This window comes from Epinephelus moara, chromosome 19 (genome assembly GCF_006386435.1).
Source record: "Epinephelus moara isolate mb chromosome 19, YSFRI_EMoa_1.0, whole genome shotgun sequence".
NCBI classification, from domain to species: Eukaryota; Metazoa; Chordata; class Actinopteri; order Perciformes; family Serranidae; genus Epinephelus; species Epinephelus moara.
The window spans coordinates 37,621,373-37,640,316 of record NC_065524.1 but is presented as its reverse complement, the minus strand read 5'-3'; the positions used below and the strand labels follow the sequence as shown (position 1 = coordinate 37,640,316).

At 38.6% G+C, this 18,944-nt stretch overlaps 1 protein-coding gene and 1 long non-coding RNA gene across 2 annotated transcripts; one reads left to right on the top strand and one right to left on the bottom strand.

The window, feature by feature from the left end:
* The first annotated feature begins 5,239 nt into the window (after nt 1-5,239).
* LOC126406806 (homeobox protein Hox-D9b-like) lies at nt 5,240-15,332 on the top strand. Its single transcript, XM_050071316.1, has 2 exons — nt 5,240-7,101; nt 11,305-15,332. Exons 1-2 carry the CDS (start codon nt 6,423-6,425, stop codon nt 11,547-11,549), a joined length of 924 nt encoding a protein of 307 aa, XP_049927273.1. The 5' UTR covers nt 5,240-6,422; the 3' UTR covers nt 11,550-15,332.
* Nucleotides 8,864-17,849, bottom strand: LOC126406828 (uncharacterized). Its single transcript, XR_007571743.1, has 3 exons — nt 17,743-17,849; nt 9,277-9,394; nt 8,864-9,060 (listed from the first exon to the last, which is right to left on the bottom strand). It is a non-coding gene; the product is annotated as an uncharacterized LOC126406828 (long non-coding RNA).
* Nucleotides 17,850-18,944: the final 1,095 nt, after the last annotated feature.

Here is an 18,944-nt window from a genome sequence, read left to right as displayed (position 1 = left end):
CATTTAAATGGGCTCACATTGGAGTTGGATGATGCCTGAATCGTAAACACAACCATGCCAACTAAAGAGCAGGTTATTAAGCAGGTAATTGCTGCCCCAGGTTACACTCGTATAAACTCCAAGTGTCAAACTATCAAAGAAAAATAAGTAAAAGTAGTAAATAGCCTCTCTGTCAGGTATTCTCTCTTCTTATCCGACCCAGACTTTGAACAACACCAGAAACACGCAGTGAGTCCAAGGCTGCAGATGAACCTTGAACCGCAAAACAACCAGCAAACAACCGTCACAACCACCATTTCCTCAGCTTAATGGCTTTTATTGGGGCAATACAGACGGTCTGCTGTGTCTGCCTTTCTGTCTTTGTCTCACTCACTCAGTCTGTGTGTGTGTGTATGTGTGTGTGTGTGTGTGTGTGTGTGTGTGTGTGGGAGCGTGCATGAGTGTGAATTTGACGTAAAAAGAAAGACAAGTAGATGAAAGGAGAGATTGTGTTGGAACTAAAGGCATTCAGGCTAATGACCTACAATAAACTCCACCAGAGCTTCTTTTTTACACAGACACATTTTAAACTGATTTATTTGTACATTTTCCCTCTTGATGCTGAGGATTGTGTTGTCTTAATCTTATTTATTTACCTTTTGCAGTCTTAAATAAATGGGTAATGTTGTAAAAGAAATCCTACATGGGTAGAAAGTAGAGCTAACTTGTAGTAGAAGCAGTAACAGTGGTGTATGTGCAGTTAGTGCAGGGCACAGAGGCTGAATTAGGGGTAATAGAGGCAGTAGCCTGATAGTGGGAGTATTTGTAGCAGCAGCCTTATTGTTGCAAGGAGACAAAGGTAGCAGTAGTATTGCAGTACTGGGAGGAGTTGCACTGTAAAAATAAACTATTTATTTTAACTTTAAGAGGTTGTGTCCGGGTGCCTTAAGTTATTAAGTTGACTAAATTTGAGAAGACACGTTGAATAATTGCAAAACTACCTCAACTTGTATTCACATCCAGTCAACTTAAATTTTAAGGCAGCCTGGACAGTTTTTTTTTTTTTTTTTTAGATTAAAACAAATTGTTTTTTTTAAAGTGTGTATTAAGATGTGTCGCAGTAATATTTACGCTAGCAGCAAATTATTGTGCAAGTTGCAATAACAGAAATAGAAATAACCTCCCTCTCTTGAGCATTTAATTGCAGTACATTTAATTAATGGTTTCTAATGCACTACAATGTGGTTGTAACCAAATATAAATGTTTATTTGTATAGTTTAACAACTATAACTCGTCTTGTGGTCACTCACACACTGATAAAAACACATTTATTCAATGCTTTTGTTTTGAAAACTTGCATAATTGTACAATATATCTGTCAAATAACAGAAAAATCTACATAAAATTACAAAAACCACTACGTCTTGTACAAATGTATTTACAGTGTTAAACTGAACAGTTTAATCTAATAAATAAAAGCAATGTGAAATTATGGTGAATATGTAAATGTGTTTTAATATTCTGTTTATTTGTAAAAAAAAAAATAAATAAAAATTGTTTGGTTATTCACAGATACAGATTTGTGTTATTTTATATTAAAGATGTAAATTCACAGTCTGCTTTATGAATTTTATTGCTATGTTTGCATATTTCAAAAATACAGGAAAAAGCTGTGAAACATAGGCTACTGGAAAAGTATTGTAAAATTACAGATTTTTTTTTATAGGTGATGGCTGCTGTACAGACAGATAATAAATGACAATATAGTAAAACACAGTTTTAATTATATAAAATATGTCTTCACGGGAGAAGTTTATTGACACATATTCTAAATTATTAAAATGTAACAAGAGGATGTATCTGCCTACACTATAATGTGTCAAAACAACATGTTTACAATGTTTGTATGTTGCTTTAGTTTATTTTATGTGTTAACACATATACAAAAGATACAAACTAGTACATAAACAACAGCAATGTGATGAAGAGGTGCAAATAAACCTCAGAGGGCCTCTCTGCAGGGTATTCCTTAATTCATTAAAGAAAAATGTTGCAATGATGTGTACAAGAGAAAGACAAAAGATGCGACTGCACACAGTAGCAGTCATGTGCAAGTATGCAAAGTAGAAAATAAAATAAAAACCATTAATTACAAAGATTAGAATTAGAAAAAGCCTACTTACTGATCCATGGGGGAAAACTGTGATGTGTTACAGCTGCTCTGACATGAAGCATGGAGAATTACAGAAAGTGGAATTAAGAAGTATGAAAGTGAGAAGTATGTAAAAATATAAGAATGAAAATATGTGTGTTATGCTGTAGTGTTTAACACTAGTATGTAAAATATCTGAAATTCAAAATATGTATAATATTATAAGTACGGTAAGTGTGTGAAAATATACATATATGTGCCTTATGCTACATTAAAATGTATAAAAACAGTATGTAAGATTTTAGAAATATAAAAATATGTATGTAAATAGAAATATAAACAATATATGCATCATGTTAAATATACATATTAAGACACTGAAAGAATATTGCACAGTTGAATAACTGCACAGTGTTGCTAGTTGAATTATTGCCCCAATTATTGTCCAACAGTGTTACAAAGAATTATTGTACCTTCAGGTCCCTACTGCACCATTGAAATATAATAAATAAATGATGGAATTAATTAATAACCCTAAAACCCAAGAGATAAAAACAAACTTTTAACAGCTTTCTTGAGTTGTGCAGGTGCTGATTTTAAAATATGAGATGGCAGAGCGTCAAATATCACCGAACTCTGCAAATTAAACCAAAGTGTAGTGGAGATGTTTGACACTCAGGAGGACTGAGTTTATAGTTATTCTGACGAGTTGTGGAACTGATGACTGTGGGAAAGTGCTGATGAAAATATGAGGGAAGGATCATGTTCAGGGAACTGTATACGAACAGAGGAATCTGGAGTTGGATGATTTGATAAATACTGATGATGCCAACTTAAAAATGCTAGGTGGACTTAAATTAAGGTGTTCGTGATGGTAATAGAAATAGCCAGGGTAAAAGTAATGCTTAAAAGGCTAAAAAAGAAAAATAATGAATTAAATTAAATTAATTCAAAAGAAAAATTGGTATAAATTACATTAAAAAAAAGTTAGATTTTTTTTTATTATTTTATAAAATAAAATAAAAGCTATGGAAAGAGTAATAATGGTTCTAAAAATATTTCAGTAACAGATTTCCATCTCTAAAACAGTTGGCATCAGCATATGGCAATGCATTATAGGCAATGTTGTCTTTACTTCTCATGTTCTGTCATATAAATGTTTATATATTTGTCAGCTTGTGTGACTTTTACACAGCTTGACCCCACCTCTACCGCCACCTAGAGGTGTCTAAAGCCATGACATCATCCCGATCTGAATCCTCGAGGCTCCAGCTAAATGAAATCACGAGCTCTGATTCATGTGTTTCTTTATTTCATCACTGAGACCTGTGGACAGAGCTCATGCCGACATGGTAGAGTGCTACATCAAGAGGTGCCCAGGCTGCTGAATGATCCGATCCGACATGATAAAGTTTGGGGGATCCCTCCTGCAGAACTTGGACTCTGTTTTGAACTCATCCAGACAGCAGGTGGCGGTAAAGGCGCACAAGCGATCAAGGTCTATGTTACAAGGAGGCTGTGGGGACATATGTGAAAGTTTGACTTTAGGCCACGCCCCCAGCCTGCCTGTCATCCTCTTCTCCAGCCAATGAGGTTTCACTTTTACACTCAAACATGGACACAGTGGCGATGAATGGGGGAGTGAGACCAGATGTGGTTTATGGATCAGATCAGAGAATAATGTAGCTGAATATTGATCATTTATTAGCCTATCATCTGAGCAACGGACAGATAATTTAGTGTGTCTCCAAAGTGTTGATTATTCATGAGAACGAAGAGCAGCCTTTGTGATGAAGGATTTTTTAGATAATCCAGTGGACTGTTACATGATTTGTCTTCACTTAAAGGCGAAGTGCGCTCATTTTCAAAATTCATACATGTAACTCCTGTGGTCTCAGACACTCCCAAAATACTATTAAACAAGAACAGCTCTCTCAAATCTATAAAATCAGAAAAACTAAAGCCTGTTGTATAAAGTCTGGAGCTGCTCCATAGACAATGACTGGTGAAAGATGATCCAGATGACACTGAGTGTACAGGTACACTTTCTGTGTCACAGCTGAGATCACTGCAGTAAAATAAAGCTCATTTTGAGTTTAAAAAATGAAACGAACATTCCGTGGCTCCACAGTATACAGCCTATACATCTGGTGCCAGGCACAGCTGCACACTGCGTCCAGCGTTTTGTTTCTTTGTGTGTTTTTGTGCAATTCTTTTTTTGTTTAATGTGAGCACAGGAATAAAATGTTTTACACTACCGTCAAACTGATTCACACTTGTAGTGTTTGTTGTATAGTTTGTGTGGTTGAATGGACAAATTCAATTTATTTATTTATTTTTTCTGATGGAAAAGCAAGATCAAATTTAAATCAGTCTCCCATTGATTGTCTACTGAGCAGCTCCAGACTTTATACACATAACATCACTTCTCTGGTTTCTGGCTTTGAGAGAGAGCAGCTCATGTTCACAAACATTAATTGAACTTTCCCCCTAACATATCAGAATTCTTGGTTGGGTTGGTGTTACAGGTTTTACTTCACAAAACATTTTTCAATAGTCATGCCCATATTGAATGGAAGCTTTAGGTTTGGGCTTGGAGTGGGTATCCTTTTCATCTTACAGCTTATTGTAACAAGAAGTAATTAACCATCAAAGATACTCTGACATACTGGGTTGGTTGCCCCTAGTTACCAACGGGTTTTTAGAAAAATGAAAAGACATTTTAGTAAGAAGTCAATAGTAGTAGCCTAATTTAAGATACAACCAAATATGCTTTGAAATTGAATCCACCAAATCCCACCGCTTTGTCAGACACCGACGCCAAAAGCCACCTTATGCGCAGTATGCCACACGGCTGGGTGGCGTTAGTTTGTGATGCAGGAGGGAACCTTTAGCGGTGTTATGATATCTGGTCGGTCAGAAGGCACCTGTCCGGCTGTATGCTGCCCAATGGCGTTAGATGCAACTACGTAATGTAAGGACTTGGAAAGTCTTTATAGGACGGGTGGGAGTGATGGTGGATGGGTCCAACGAACCCTGGACTCTCATGAATGTAACCATGATGTGCTTTGTTGCCTAAACCTGACCACTCGCTTGTGTTGCACGGGTTAGGCAAGACAAGGCAGCTTTGTTTGTATGGCACATTTCATACATGAAGGCAATTCAAAGTGCTTTACAGAGCAAAATTGAAACGGTGTCCTGGAGGGTCAACAACAAACGCAGGAGGACACATAACGCGTCATATAGATGATATGTGAGGAGATGGGATGAGAACGGGTTGTCCTTTAAGGCACAATTATTCCTCTTTTTTAATTTGCTTTTTTATATAAAGCAAATTCAAAGACACCTAAGTTGAATAAACTGAACAGCAACAGATCTCGACAACTAAATTAGAATAAAAATAATCGTAATAGATACACATAGGCTAAATAAAGACATGTCAAATGTTTCCAAGCAGGCAATATAATGAATGATATGCCTGTTAAAAAATGTAACCAGATAACATACAACTGAAACAGAAGGATTTGACCATTAAGCCAGACCACTGACACAAATCCAATTAAAGGCAATGTACTGTAACTTCGTGCGCAAAATAAAGCTCATTTTGCGCCACCACGCGTGACCTTGAAGGGACAGTTTTCGTCTCAATTTTCCAAGAAATACAAAATATTTTTCAGTGTAAGATGAAGAAAATCACTTGTCCGGACAAAGAAAGATCAAAATCCAAAATTCTCTTCCGCTAATCTCATTTTTTTGCGCTTTGAGGCGATAAAGAGATGTTTTTATAGAGCAGTTAGAAATAGGCTGCAGTGTAGCTGTTCATTCATTATATAGTAAGAGAGTGGTTTGGCTGAAGCACCTACTTGAAGTATGTAATACCACACACACACACACACACACACACACACACACACACACACAGACACACACACACACACTTCAAACGAGCTTGTAAACGACTCCCTGCTACTTTTTATTCTGCTTGTAAAACTGTGTTTCAACTACAGAGTTTTAAAAAGCTGTGTGCTCCACCGGGCCCATCTGGCAGCAGGCTCCGAGGCCTACTATCACATTTCTGAGCACAAAAGGAAGATGAGATTTATTTCCTATACCGGGTAAATACAGTCTAACCATGTGATCCACACTTGGACCAATGGGCAGCCGGGAAGAAGGTAAGGGCAGGAAAAAAAAATACTACCATTTTAGGGGAGGATGTAAGCCACTATACCAGCCCATCTAACGTTTTACAGTCGCACTTAAGTGTCTTTTTATTGGAATAATAAAATAAACATGTCGCTAACGAATTATTATTCCATGATGGGGCTCCAGACTGAGGAGCCGTACGGTGCACATTTCATCCCGGGAGGCTTGCAGGGTTCGACGGCCGGCTGCGCAAAGCCAGCCCGGAGAGCGGATGAGGAGGAGGGGACCCCCGGCTCACACATTCCGGATTTTTCACATTTTTCCAACAAACAGACGAGTTTAAACGGCTTCTCTCCCTGGGCGAACACCTCCGCTTCCTCCTCGCCCTCTTCTCCGCAGCTGCAGTCCACCCCCGGCGCCTCCATCACCGGCCTCTTCCATCCACATCCCCTCCTGAGCCACCACCACCCGTACTACGGCCCGCAGGCGCAGAGCCACACCGAGCACCTCGCATCCGCGGCCGCCTCCGAGAGCAGGTTCGTCCGCTGCTGGGAGGGGGGGACTCCCACCTCGGAGACCTCTCTGTCACACACCGGCTTCCCCGGGTGTGTCCCCGCTCAGGGTGACCTCTCCGATCCGAGCCCGAGGTACGAGGCGGTAGAACCCGAGAGTTCACCGCCGTCACAGGACAGCCCCGGGGATTCCAGCTTCGCCTCCCCGACTGAGGTGGTCCTCGAGCGGCTTGGGACCGTGGAGGAGCTCGGGAGGAAGCCGGAGCTCAAAAAGGAGGACGAGGAAAGAAAAACAAAGCCACCGCTCGACCCGGGTAAAGACAGATATACCAAACTCAGGAATGTTTATTAGCATTTAAGAAGTGACAAAGTGTGTGTGTGTGTGTGTGTGAGTGTGTGTGTGTGACAGAGAGGGAGACTGTGGCCTAAGTAAGTAAGTGTGTGTGACTTTTATAGCCCTATAAATGTCTTGTAAACGGTAAAATATAAAAGTTTATTGTCCATTAAAATAATTAAGGTGCTATTGCTGTTATTTAACAATTTGCCACTAAAGAGAAAACGCAGGTAGCTCGCGCTGCTTCTCACTGATCGGATTTGTGCAGGAAGTCGAGTTATTAATTTTTTTTCTTGCAATAAATGCTCGAGGCTTGTTTTCCCAAAAATATTCCATATACTGCAGCAAGTATTATTGCATAAGCATGTCTATATAAAACGACCTTCAGAATTTAAAGGCTCCTAACTGTTCGTAGCTTGTAGGAGTAAGTTCGTAATGCAGCATGCCCCACAAACCAACAAATAGGCTTTATAATAATATATATTTTTTGACTTTTTTTTAAAGTTTGAATGGCAAAAAAAAGGTGGATCTCAGTCAAAAAATATTTTCTACATTTTTATTATAAAAAAAAAGTCACGAGGTAAAGCAAAATAAATATATAATATAATAAGGTCAATAATAATAATAATAATATAATCAGTGGGTATTACTTCTTTCCTTTGCAACCTTTAACTTTTTTCCAAGCACTAGCCTACATTGTAATTTTCTGGTCATGCAGCCTATTGATTTATTGTTAAAACACTATGGATTCTTGCGTCAAAAATTCAGTTTAAAACCCATTTAACTGGCTCAGATTCTTCTCAGACTTATACTTATTGGTAAAGAAATGATTTCAGAAGATTTGTGCTTAAACCGGAAGTTCAATCCCTCTCATATATAATTCAGAAATTGAATCAAAGTGAGCAGAGATGTCCTCTGTGTGGTCCCCTTGTTGCTCCCTATCTATTTGTCTAACTATAATTTCACAGCACTCTCTGGCTGTGTTACTTTTTTTTCAAAGTGGCCTATAAAGCATTTCAGATCAGTGAAAGGTTCAAATATCCCCAACTGCAGTTTAATAATTCTAAAAAATGAGACTCAGTTTGGCTCTTTACCAACACAGCCTGCACTCACACACAGGTCGAGACTTTATTGGGCACTCTGCTGTATTTATGGCTGCTTTCTGTCCTCCCCAAAAACGTTTTCATCTTAAAAGGTCCATAGCTACATCAGAAACCACTGAACATAATTTAGCATAATGTGACATTATGTTAAATTATTAAAATGCTGGAAGGGTAAAATGAAGGCATAAACAACCCTGGTGCTAATAAAAGTGTTTAAGCTCAGTGAAAAGGAGCAATATGGTTTTAAAATATATCAATATCTTTAAATGAATGGAACACTGTCTTTATTTATGGAGCTGTTTGGAGCATGTGCTTTTGTTTCTTTTTCTAATGAGCCAAAAGTTGCAGGCTCATAAAACTGGTTCCTGAGAATATTTTCTCTGATTTTTTATGTCAGTCTTTGAACTACACACACACACACACACAAACACACACACACACACACACACACACACACACACACACACACACACACACACACATAGATGCACTCCCCTGTACTGCTATCTTTGTGAGGACCCTCACTGATGTAATGCATTCCCAAGCCCTCTAACCCTAAACTTAACCATCACAACTAAATGCCTAACCCTCCCCTCCCCCACACCCTTCCCCTCACCCAAACCTGCACGTTGTTTGAATCATTGTCTCTCCTTCATGTCTCCACATTTCTCAACACAAAAACAAGAAAAGTGTCCTTGATAACTCAGCAACAGGATGGGTTAATGTTAAGGCCATCCGTTTAATTATTTCTCCTTCGACTCTAAGAAATAAAGCCTTTTTTTCGTCAGTTTCTGAAATTGGCAGGTTAAATTACCCATGATCCTCAGCAACTGTGGCTAAAGAAAAGAAAAGAAAAGAAAGAAGAGGTCCTGTAAGTCCTGTAACACAATAATGTCTCTAACAACATTCTCACCATTGTGATATAGATATATAATAATTTGCAGAAGCATACTGCTAAATCACAGTAATATGAGTTTAACTGTGAGATTACAGTGAAATACTGTAATTCTATGGGCGCATATTGCTAAACCACAGTAATCAAATGTACATACCTTTGTATCTGTATGCCTCACAGATCAGTGCGTGCACATTGCAGTATAGCTTCCATGACATTCAGTAGGCCAGACTGGACCCTGGACACAGGAGCTGGACACAGCAGCACAGTTACACCTGGACAGAAGAATCTCAGATCAGGGGAATGTTGCAACCCAATCGCCTGAAAAAAATGTTGGCACTTAACGTTTCTGCAAACCAGGAAAACGTTAAATGCCATTATGTAGGATGCTTTGAGCAACGCTGTGGCTGAGGTGTGGTTAGATTTAAGCATAAAAACCCACTGGTTATGGTTAGGAAGAGATCATGTTTCATCTCATATACTACGTCACTTTAGAAACGTTAATATGATATGTTCACTGCAAACTGATTCTAGGAAATTACAACATATAACTAATATTTCACAGTAAATTACATTTTTATCATCTCACAGGCTTTTACTGTGATATTTTAACCTAAGTCAGAATTTTGTTGTGAAACTTACAAGGTAATTTTACAGAAGCAGTTTAACTGTGAGATTACAGTGAATTCTATAGGAGCATACTGATGAATCACAGTAATCAAATGTACATAACTGTGAAGTTACTGTGAAATTCAGTAATTTACAGGGACGTACTGTTATATCAGTAATGTAATGTGCATAAACTGTGAGGTCACAATAAACATAATAGTTTTACAGGAACATCACAGTAATATGAAGGCATAACTACAGTGAGATCACAGTATACAGCTGTTGTTTCACAATAATGTACTGTAAAAAAAAATTACAGTAATTAACTGTAAATGTACAACTTAATATTTTACAGTGTAGTTTTGAGAAAACGTTCCCTCACAGTTTATTTGCTTGTAAATATTCCCTCTCGCTGATAACATTATAATTTTTTAATGTATTAATCTACAGTGTGCATGTGTGTTATTTTAAATTGTTGTTGTCTTGATTTTAGACCTTTAGCACATACTTTTTTTGTGTCACTAACCTGCGGTGTGTATTAAAATATTTAAGCAATTAATTAACGTACCAAGCTAACAGTAAGCCATGGCAGCCTAACAGTATTAGACTGATCTTGCCCCTGCCCTCCTGAGTGAATGGACCAAAATCATTTTAATGGATTTTAATCAACCATATGTGGTTTTTATATTTTTAAAGTACTTTTATTCACCTGGTCCTCGTGTGCCTGTGTCCCTCGTTGCACTCATTAGAGTGCTGCATTAAAACCAAAACCCAACACTAATCTAAACCAAATTCTAACTTGAACCTGAAAACCAACCCTCAAACAGGCCTTTGAGGAAGCCAGGACTGGCAAAAATGTCCTCACTTTCTAAACATGTCCTCACTCTGTAGGTTAAAAACTTGTTGTGGTCCTCACTATGTAGCAAGTGCAAGTACAACACACACACACAGACACACACACCAGAGTTTTAAAATACATGTAAACATGTTAGTCCAACTGAAATCGTACAAATTTCTGAAAGTCAGACTAATAACACCCCGATATTGCGATTGGAAGTCGAATTCCTCCAAACTGGTCGAGGTGCTCTGAGCATCCACCCCGGGCTTTGACCTGGAAGTCCAAAAGCATTAAACAGAAGAAGTAGCCAGTAACAACATGATGAAATCTACATCTAGAGCTGCACATTTTTGGACGGACGAGAAGACACAGTTCATGTTGTGTCAGCTGAAAGAGTTAAACATTTTAAAATACATGGATGGGAGGAAAACACGGAATGGTGCTGTGTTCAAGAAAGTGATGGAACAGCTGGACGATGCTTGATTGTTTGGTCTGTGATGTAATAGGTCAACCAGAAAAAGGTCCAATACTATTGAGCTGAAAGGGGGCGTATCGCCACCTATAGTAGAGGAGTCTGACATACTTTGGTCAATAAATCGATTCCCCCCTCACGCTTTTATACCAGGAAAAGGACAGTAGTCCAGTTAGATCGACTTAAATGTGCATGTAAACGTACTGAGTAAATATCAAGGTGTCCAGTTAAAGTAAAACTTTGTGCTACTCTGTCTTTTTCTGCAGAAAACCCATCAGCCAGTTGGATCCATGCTAAATCCACCCGGAAGAAACGGTGTCCGTACACCAAACACCAGACCCTGGAGCTGGAGAAGGAGTTCCTCTACAACATGTACCTGACCAGGGACCGGCGCCTGGAGGTGGCAGGACTCTTAAACTTGACAGAGAGGCAGGTCAAAATCTGGTTCCAGAACAGACGGATGAAGATGAAGAAGCTGATGATCCGGGAGAGGAGGGGTGTGAATGAATGATGGATCTGGAGGAGAGGCTGCGGGGATGTTTGTTTTTGCCAGGGAAGGTGAGGAGGTGGTGATGTTATAGCTGATAAATGAAACGCCACAAGATGCCCAACATCTTAAACATCAGCTGGCATGAGCAGCTGTTACTAATCATCGGATTGTGGAGCTAACATGGCTGCTTTGGATAACTGCAGTGGTGAAACTGTGCGGGGGAGGCCAGGATGCGTTGTAACACTTTTACAGAAAAATATTCCTTTTAATGTCTTATGGCTTTTTCATGTCAGGTCCTCTGAACTCTGGTGTACAATTCTTCCATCTGCATGTAGCAAAATGAAGACAGTCAACCTGTCAGCTGGGGTTCTTGTAAATAATGCTCAGAATAAAATGTTCAAATTTACAGGACGATCCATAAATTGAATTAAGAAAACATACGAGTAGATATCAAAGACTTTGCTCATTTTAAAACACATCTGGTTTTGATGAGGCTGTATATCTCACATGTCCAAAACTGAAACTACTTGACACATACTTGACTTCACATAAATTGTCTGTGCTTTGTGCCAAACTGTGAATTGCATTTTATGATTTAATGCTAAAACTCCTCATAAAAACTGCTTTCAGCGTGCCAGACCTGACTGTACCACTTCTGCTACGGCCTGAAATACTCGCCAAGTGTTTATTTGTAAATTGAATAAAATACTTGGGGGGAAGAAACCTGAACAAACAGAAGCTGGACACTTAATCATAATAATAATGCCTAAAATATAGAAGAGAGTGAGACAAAATCTAAGAGATTAAATGGTGACTTTCTGTGGTAACTAAACAGGACTATGAGGACTTGGTGTGTTTAATTGATCCCTTTGCTGGCTTTGATTTAAAGGTGAAATCTGTTGATATTCTTGGTTTAAAAGACTGTCATTTGAAGTGATTTGCATGGTCCAGTGTTGGCTGGACTTCCTGTCAGTGTACTGTTATTCAGTCTCATTGCTCCTGGCTGACAATACCATAACCAGTGGTGCAGTGGTAGTTGATGGGGTGGGTGAAGGACGAGGTAGGATGAGTAGGTTCCTGAAGAGGAGGTGAGTATACTCTCCTACATAGTCCAATGGCTTTTTGGCCGATAGGAGGGTATACTCCATATACCCTCCACTACACCACTGATCATAACCCTCAGACAAATGTGATTGTATCAAACGTCAACATTTTACACAAAATGTAAAATTGCTGTTTTCATATGTGAATTAGCACATGGAATTAACATGCACCTATTGTATGAATTTACCATGTGAACTATCCGAAGATCACGTGTAGGCTGTATGTGAAATCCTCACATGTGAAATGTTTTTTCTTTATGAAATTGACAAATGAAATGTGAGTTAAATGTGATGTTGCAACACTTTCTCACTCTGACCTCGTCACATATTGCTGCTTGGTCAGTGAACTTTGACGTCCACATATGACGTGCAAGGTACCCTGGGTGTGTTGGTTGTTGATGTTCTGGGACGCCGTGTCAACTTCAGCCTGTTACATGCATTGTCTGTTTTCAAAATACACTTCGTTTTCACAGGAAAATTCATTTTGCATACAGTCTCTTTTAGAATAAATGCACTACGACTGTACAACACCGCAAATTGACTTTTTTTCCCCCTCAACAACACACGCACGTTTGGGTTTGGAAAAGAAGGGTTTGGCTTTACAATCTTACCTGAAGTTAACACCAGCCTCCCGGGGGGAAAGTCAGTGGTTGTTGGATAAGATGAAATGTTACAACACTCTCTGCTTCTCAAAGTCAAAAATGCTTCCCTGGTAGGACGGGTCCAAGCCGGATCCTGCAGAGGCTTGGCAAGAGTCCTTCCTAGCATTTGCTGAACACGCATTGGAATAGGCAAGCAAGTGCCCAGGTGTTTCGTTGAAGAGGCCTTGCCTTCAGCTCCAAATCATGCTGAAATAATTGCAGGCACTTCTTGACTGCTAAGGATACACACATGCATCCTTAAAAATTATTTGAAGAAAGGACTCGGTCCTCGTTACAATTCGAAGGATGCCTTGACATTGGAACAGTCCTCCAGCAGGATTTGATGATGTGACCTCCTTGAATTTCAGCTGTTTAAGAATCCTTTCTTGACTTTGAGAAACACCACCTGACTCTGGATGCGCTGCCATATTGGCTGTAGATCCAATCCTGCTACCCGGTCTCACTCCGAAGTTGTCAAAATCCGGTGCTTGGTCAGTGACTTCCAGCGTCAGACACAGACGTAAAAACCTGTCCTTTCACATCGGCATGATACGCAGCGTCATGAAAATTATTAAAAAAGGTGGCGGAAGTCCGAGTACGGTGGGCAGGACTGGTTGTGGATGGTCCAACAAGCACCGAGCTTCACCTGAGAGGCCGGTGTTCGCTTCCCGTATGATTGTAAAGCCAAACCCTGTTCTTCTTCCTAAACCCAACCACATGCTTTTGTCGCCTAAACTTAATTACAATGCATGTAACAGGCTGAAGTTGACACAGAGTCCCAAATCGTCAACAACCAACACACCCAGGGTACCTTGGACGTCATAACTCGACGTGGCAATTCCATGACCAAATGTCGATATGTGACGAGGGCGGAGTGAGAATGTGTTGCCAGAAGTCAAAAGCTAACATTAGGCTATAAACAACCTACAATATGGTTGCACGACCTAGCGTCACCACCATAACAAGACTGTAAAGTCATGTTTGGCGTGATGACGTTCTGTTGTCTCACCTCTGTGTGTCTTTTTTAAGACTCATACAAGCTTCAGATTTCACGAGTGGGGTATTTACTGTTGTCTTTTATGTCATAAAACAAAACGTGAAAGTCTCTTAACCTTAACCTTCTGACATTAAGACGAGGGAACGGGGAGTGAATTAAATGCTAACTCGTGTACAGGTTTAGGACTCATTCCTGGGGCATAGGAACAGAACAGTATGTCAAATCTGCAACATTTTAATTCTAAAATAAACAAACGAGCAAATTATTAAAAAACTGTAATATCAAAATTACTTTTGAGTGATTCGCAGTGTATTTCAGGTGTGTTCAGGTGCTGTCAGACTAACCCTGCAACACACAGATAATCATGTGTTGTTGTTTTTTAATCTTGCTCCTGATTGGAGCAAACCTCTGTGATACAACCAACCCCAGTCTCCCCTAAAATAATACCCAGAGGGGACCTTTAACATTTTGACAGAAAAAAAGCGTTTTTGTTTAGTTTTGTTTTTTATAAACTGTGCATGGAGCCGAATGGGCCTATTTGTTGTTATTGTTGTTGTTATTGTGTTGTTGCTGTGTATATCTGTTGTTAATGTGGGTCTAATAATGTGCAGATCATGCCTACACAAACACACACACACACACACACACACACACACACACACTCACACACCAGTCATGCTAAGCTACAGTGTGACAGCAGTCTGATGGTTATTTCCACGGTTACCTCCTGTAAACAGCTACAGTCCATGTCAGAAACAGACACAACGCACAACTTATATTTTTCACGTCAGAATGAACCATCACATGCAGTTGAAACATCACAGGACTATTATGGGATGTCAGTATTTTAGTGTTGTTTTTTCCCGAGGATGAGATGGAGTCAGAAACACGCCGTTCTCTCTGGAGACAGAGGAAACCCAACAGGCTATGTTAGCCTACAGCTGCAGCCCCGCGCTGCGACTGAACTGGAGTCAGGATGTGACGACACGAGGCCTTCATCATGCTCTCATTTACGCTCAATATGCTGCTCGTGGGGATTTTTATAAAAGTCAAATAAAAATGAATGACGTCATCATTGTTAATAATACACCGTCCCTGTTGTTTTTATTTTTAGTTGCAGTATATGCTTGAGATTTCATGCGGCGGGTTGTTCCCGCAAGGTGACATATTGTCAGGACTTTATTTGATATTTACAATAATACCAGTTACACAGTAGGCTATGAGTTAGATGTATTAGTACGGGTATACGGACATGATAACACCAGCCCGCTACTACAACAAGCATTAAAACTAATAACAATAATAACACATATTTTATGTTTGCAATCATTTTTTTGTGATTATTAACACAATATATTATTATCATAGCTGTAATAAAAATACCGTTAGATAGCCTATAGGCCGATGTTGTATTATTATCTTGTATGAAAAATAGCCTTGATAAATATACTTTAAATACCACCACTACTGTCACTACTACCGCTGCTGGCACAACTGCATATTTTTTTCCCTAGCCAATCATTTAGTAGATCAGCCAAGTATCGTTTCTTATAAAAATATTCATATTTCAAAATAATAATAGAAAACACACAAAATACAACAACAGTAACTACTACTACTACTAGGTACTACATATTTGTTGGAGCCCATCTCTTGGTTGGATTAGCCTACAATAGCTGTAATAAAATTAAATGTGTGCTGTTATTTATAATATTTGAATTGAATAATTAGATCTTTGTGTGCAGTAGAGAAACACACACAAAACAAACGCACAAAATTAGGTGCAACATATTTTGTGGCCCATCGTTTGGTTAGATTAGCTCATAATAAAGATACAGCTGTTGTGTAATTTATAATTTTTGGATCAAACTTTTGCATTTTTGTATGCAGTAGAGAAACACACACAAAATACAACTCCTACTACGATGACAACCACGATTACTATTACTAGGTATGCCGTAGGCCAATAATTTTTTAGATTACCAACCTGTGGTTGTGATCAAATTACAGCTGTAATGTATCATATCTCTTTTGTAATACATGTTTTTATCTTTGTACAAGGTTGAGAAACACACACACAATATGACTGCTCCTACGACTATGACTGCTACGACACACACTACTGGTACTACTGTGACGGCTACTGCTGCTTAGTGCTACATATTTTTGTGGCCCAGCCTATAATAGCTGATATAAAATTAAAGTTGTATTGTTTTTTATAATGTTTAGATCAAATATTAATATTTGTGTATGCAGAAGAGAAACACACAAAAATACCACTTCTACTACTACTACTACTACTACTACTACTACTACTACTACTACTACTAGGTACTACATATATTTTATAGCCAACCCTTTGGTTAGATTATTATGGCTGTATCATTCATAGTGCTTGTATTACATGTTTTATATTTGTGTATCAGCAGAGAAACACACACAAAATACAACAACTACGACGGCTTTTGCCAAAGTATTCTTTAAGTCAGTCTCTGGTTAGATATCTGTGGCTGTAGGTTATTAATATTTTTCGTATTGAATGATTTTTACGCGGTAGAGAAACACAAAATACTTCTAGCCTACATGTTTTTGTCGGCACTCGTTTGGCCAGATTATTACAGGTGTAACAACATATTATATTTTTCTATTAAATGTTTTTCTTGTGTGGAACACAGAACACAAAATACCTCCGCTACAGTTTGGTTATTGTAGCTGTGAAAACATTTGCATCGCTTTAATGTTTATATTTTTGTATGAAATATAGAAACGGATAAAATACTCCTACGCTGCTGCACGAACATGATCACCTCTAATAATAACATGAGTCTTGTCTCGTAGTGTCGCCCTTTATTATTATGGTTTCATCCCACACCAGAGAAGTGCTACAGAAGCATACGTCATGTTTGACGTTTCATCGGATCACACACACATTTATTATATCTTTTATTGTGATGACATTATGCCAACGTCAAGGTGTTTTGCAGGTATGTAGAGAGAGTTTCAGTCCGCAGAGACACATCTCTGCTGCTTGTTTAGTCAAAGTCAGAGCAGCGCCTCGGAGCTTCCCTCATTTACTGCGGCTATATAACGCGCTCATCCTACTGCAGGGTCATAAAGCAACAGCATGCATTTGGAGAATAAACGTGACTTTCCCCCCACAACACAACACACCACACAACACTGTGCACAGAGACGCACAGAGAAAGACGGAGGCACCATAAAGTCATTTAGCCCAGACACTATATGGTTTTATTGGGACACTCTTTCCTGCCGCGGAGCCTCAACTGTCCTAAATGTTAAAGTCATTGTCTGCAGATGAGACCAGACAGCCTCCATCACATCTACACACACACACACACACACACACACACACACACACTGCGGCAACACAAAACACAGGAGGTTTTATTATACAGGGGATTTAAACGGAAAACAAAAGTGGGTGTCTGAGCAGCGTTTGAGTCTGGACTCACCACGATCTGAGGTGCAGGGCTGCCACTTTTATAATCCAGATTACCGCTCTGATTCAGGATCTTTTAACAGTGTAATGAAGCTGTCTGAGGCCGAGAGGAGAAACTGGCCTCCAGCTTTAATGCACCAAATCCTCAGGAACACTTTGCTGCAAGAAATGACAGAATTTTAATTATATTTCCGTTTTCTTGCAACAGAAAGGAACAATTTCGTCTCGTTTTCTGGATTTAAATTTCTGTGTGTGTGTGTGTGTGTGTGTGTGTGTGTGTGTGTGTGTGTGTGTGTGTGTGTGTGTGTGTGTTATTTTCACATTTGTCGACTGATCGCTGACATATGTTGTAGCCTATGAAGAATTTGCTGAGGGAGACGAGAAAGCCTAAAAATACAAATGAAGGGTTGAAAAAATACGTTATATTTTTATTAAAGCTGCGTTCATGAATCTTTCATTTTATTGTATTTTTTATTATTATATTTCATTTTATTTATTCATTTATTTTTGGCACTCCAGGCAATCGGGCTGGTGTTTTTATTTTATTTTATTTTCTTTTTCATTTTATTATTTTCATTTTTAAGAATACCGTTTATCTGTTTTTGCAACAAAGGAAGAAATTAAATAAATAGATTCAAAAATAAATAAATAAATAAAAATAAGGAAAAGAAAAACACAAAATCACTTGCCCAATTGATATTTCCTGGAGTGGAAAAAAAACAAACTTCAACATAGCCTTAGTAAAAATAAGTATACAGTATCTAAAAAAATGTAATGAATAAAATAAAATAAAATAAAATAAAATAAAATAAAATAAAATAAAATAAAATTACATTAAATTAAAATAAACAATGTTACCATTCCACATGCAGCTAAAGATTCTACAATAAAGGAAAAAGGAGTAAATAAGACATTTACAAAAACAACGATGGGACAAAAACAATTGGACAGATATTCCTATAAATGTTTAGGATCTATCTGCCGTCATAAACCCAAAATGAAGGAAGCAGCCGCACTAACAGGGAACTACAACAAAGGGAATACTTATTGTACTGCAGAAATTAAATCGAACGGCCGGTAATGTTCAAGTGATTGCTCCCGATTAAATGTTGTTCCCAACACAAGGTCTGCAGTAACATAAAATCAATTCACAGTAGTGCAGTAATACGGTATTAAACTATAGGCTAATAATAAAGTGAATCACATTCAGAGTGA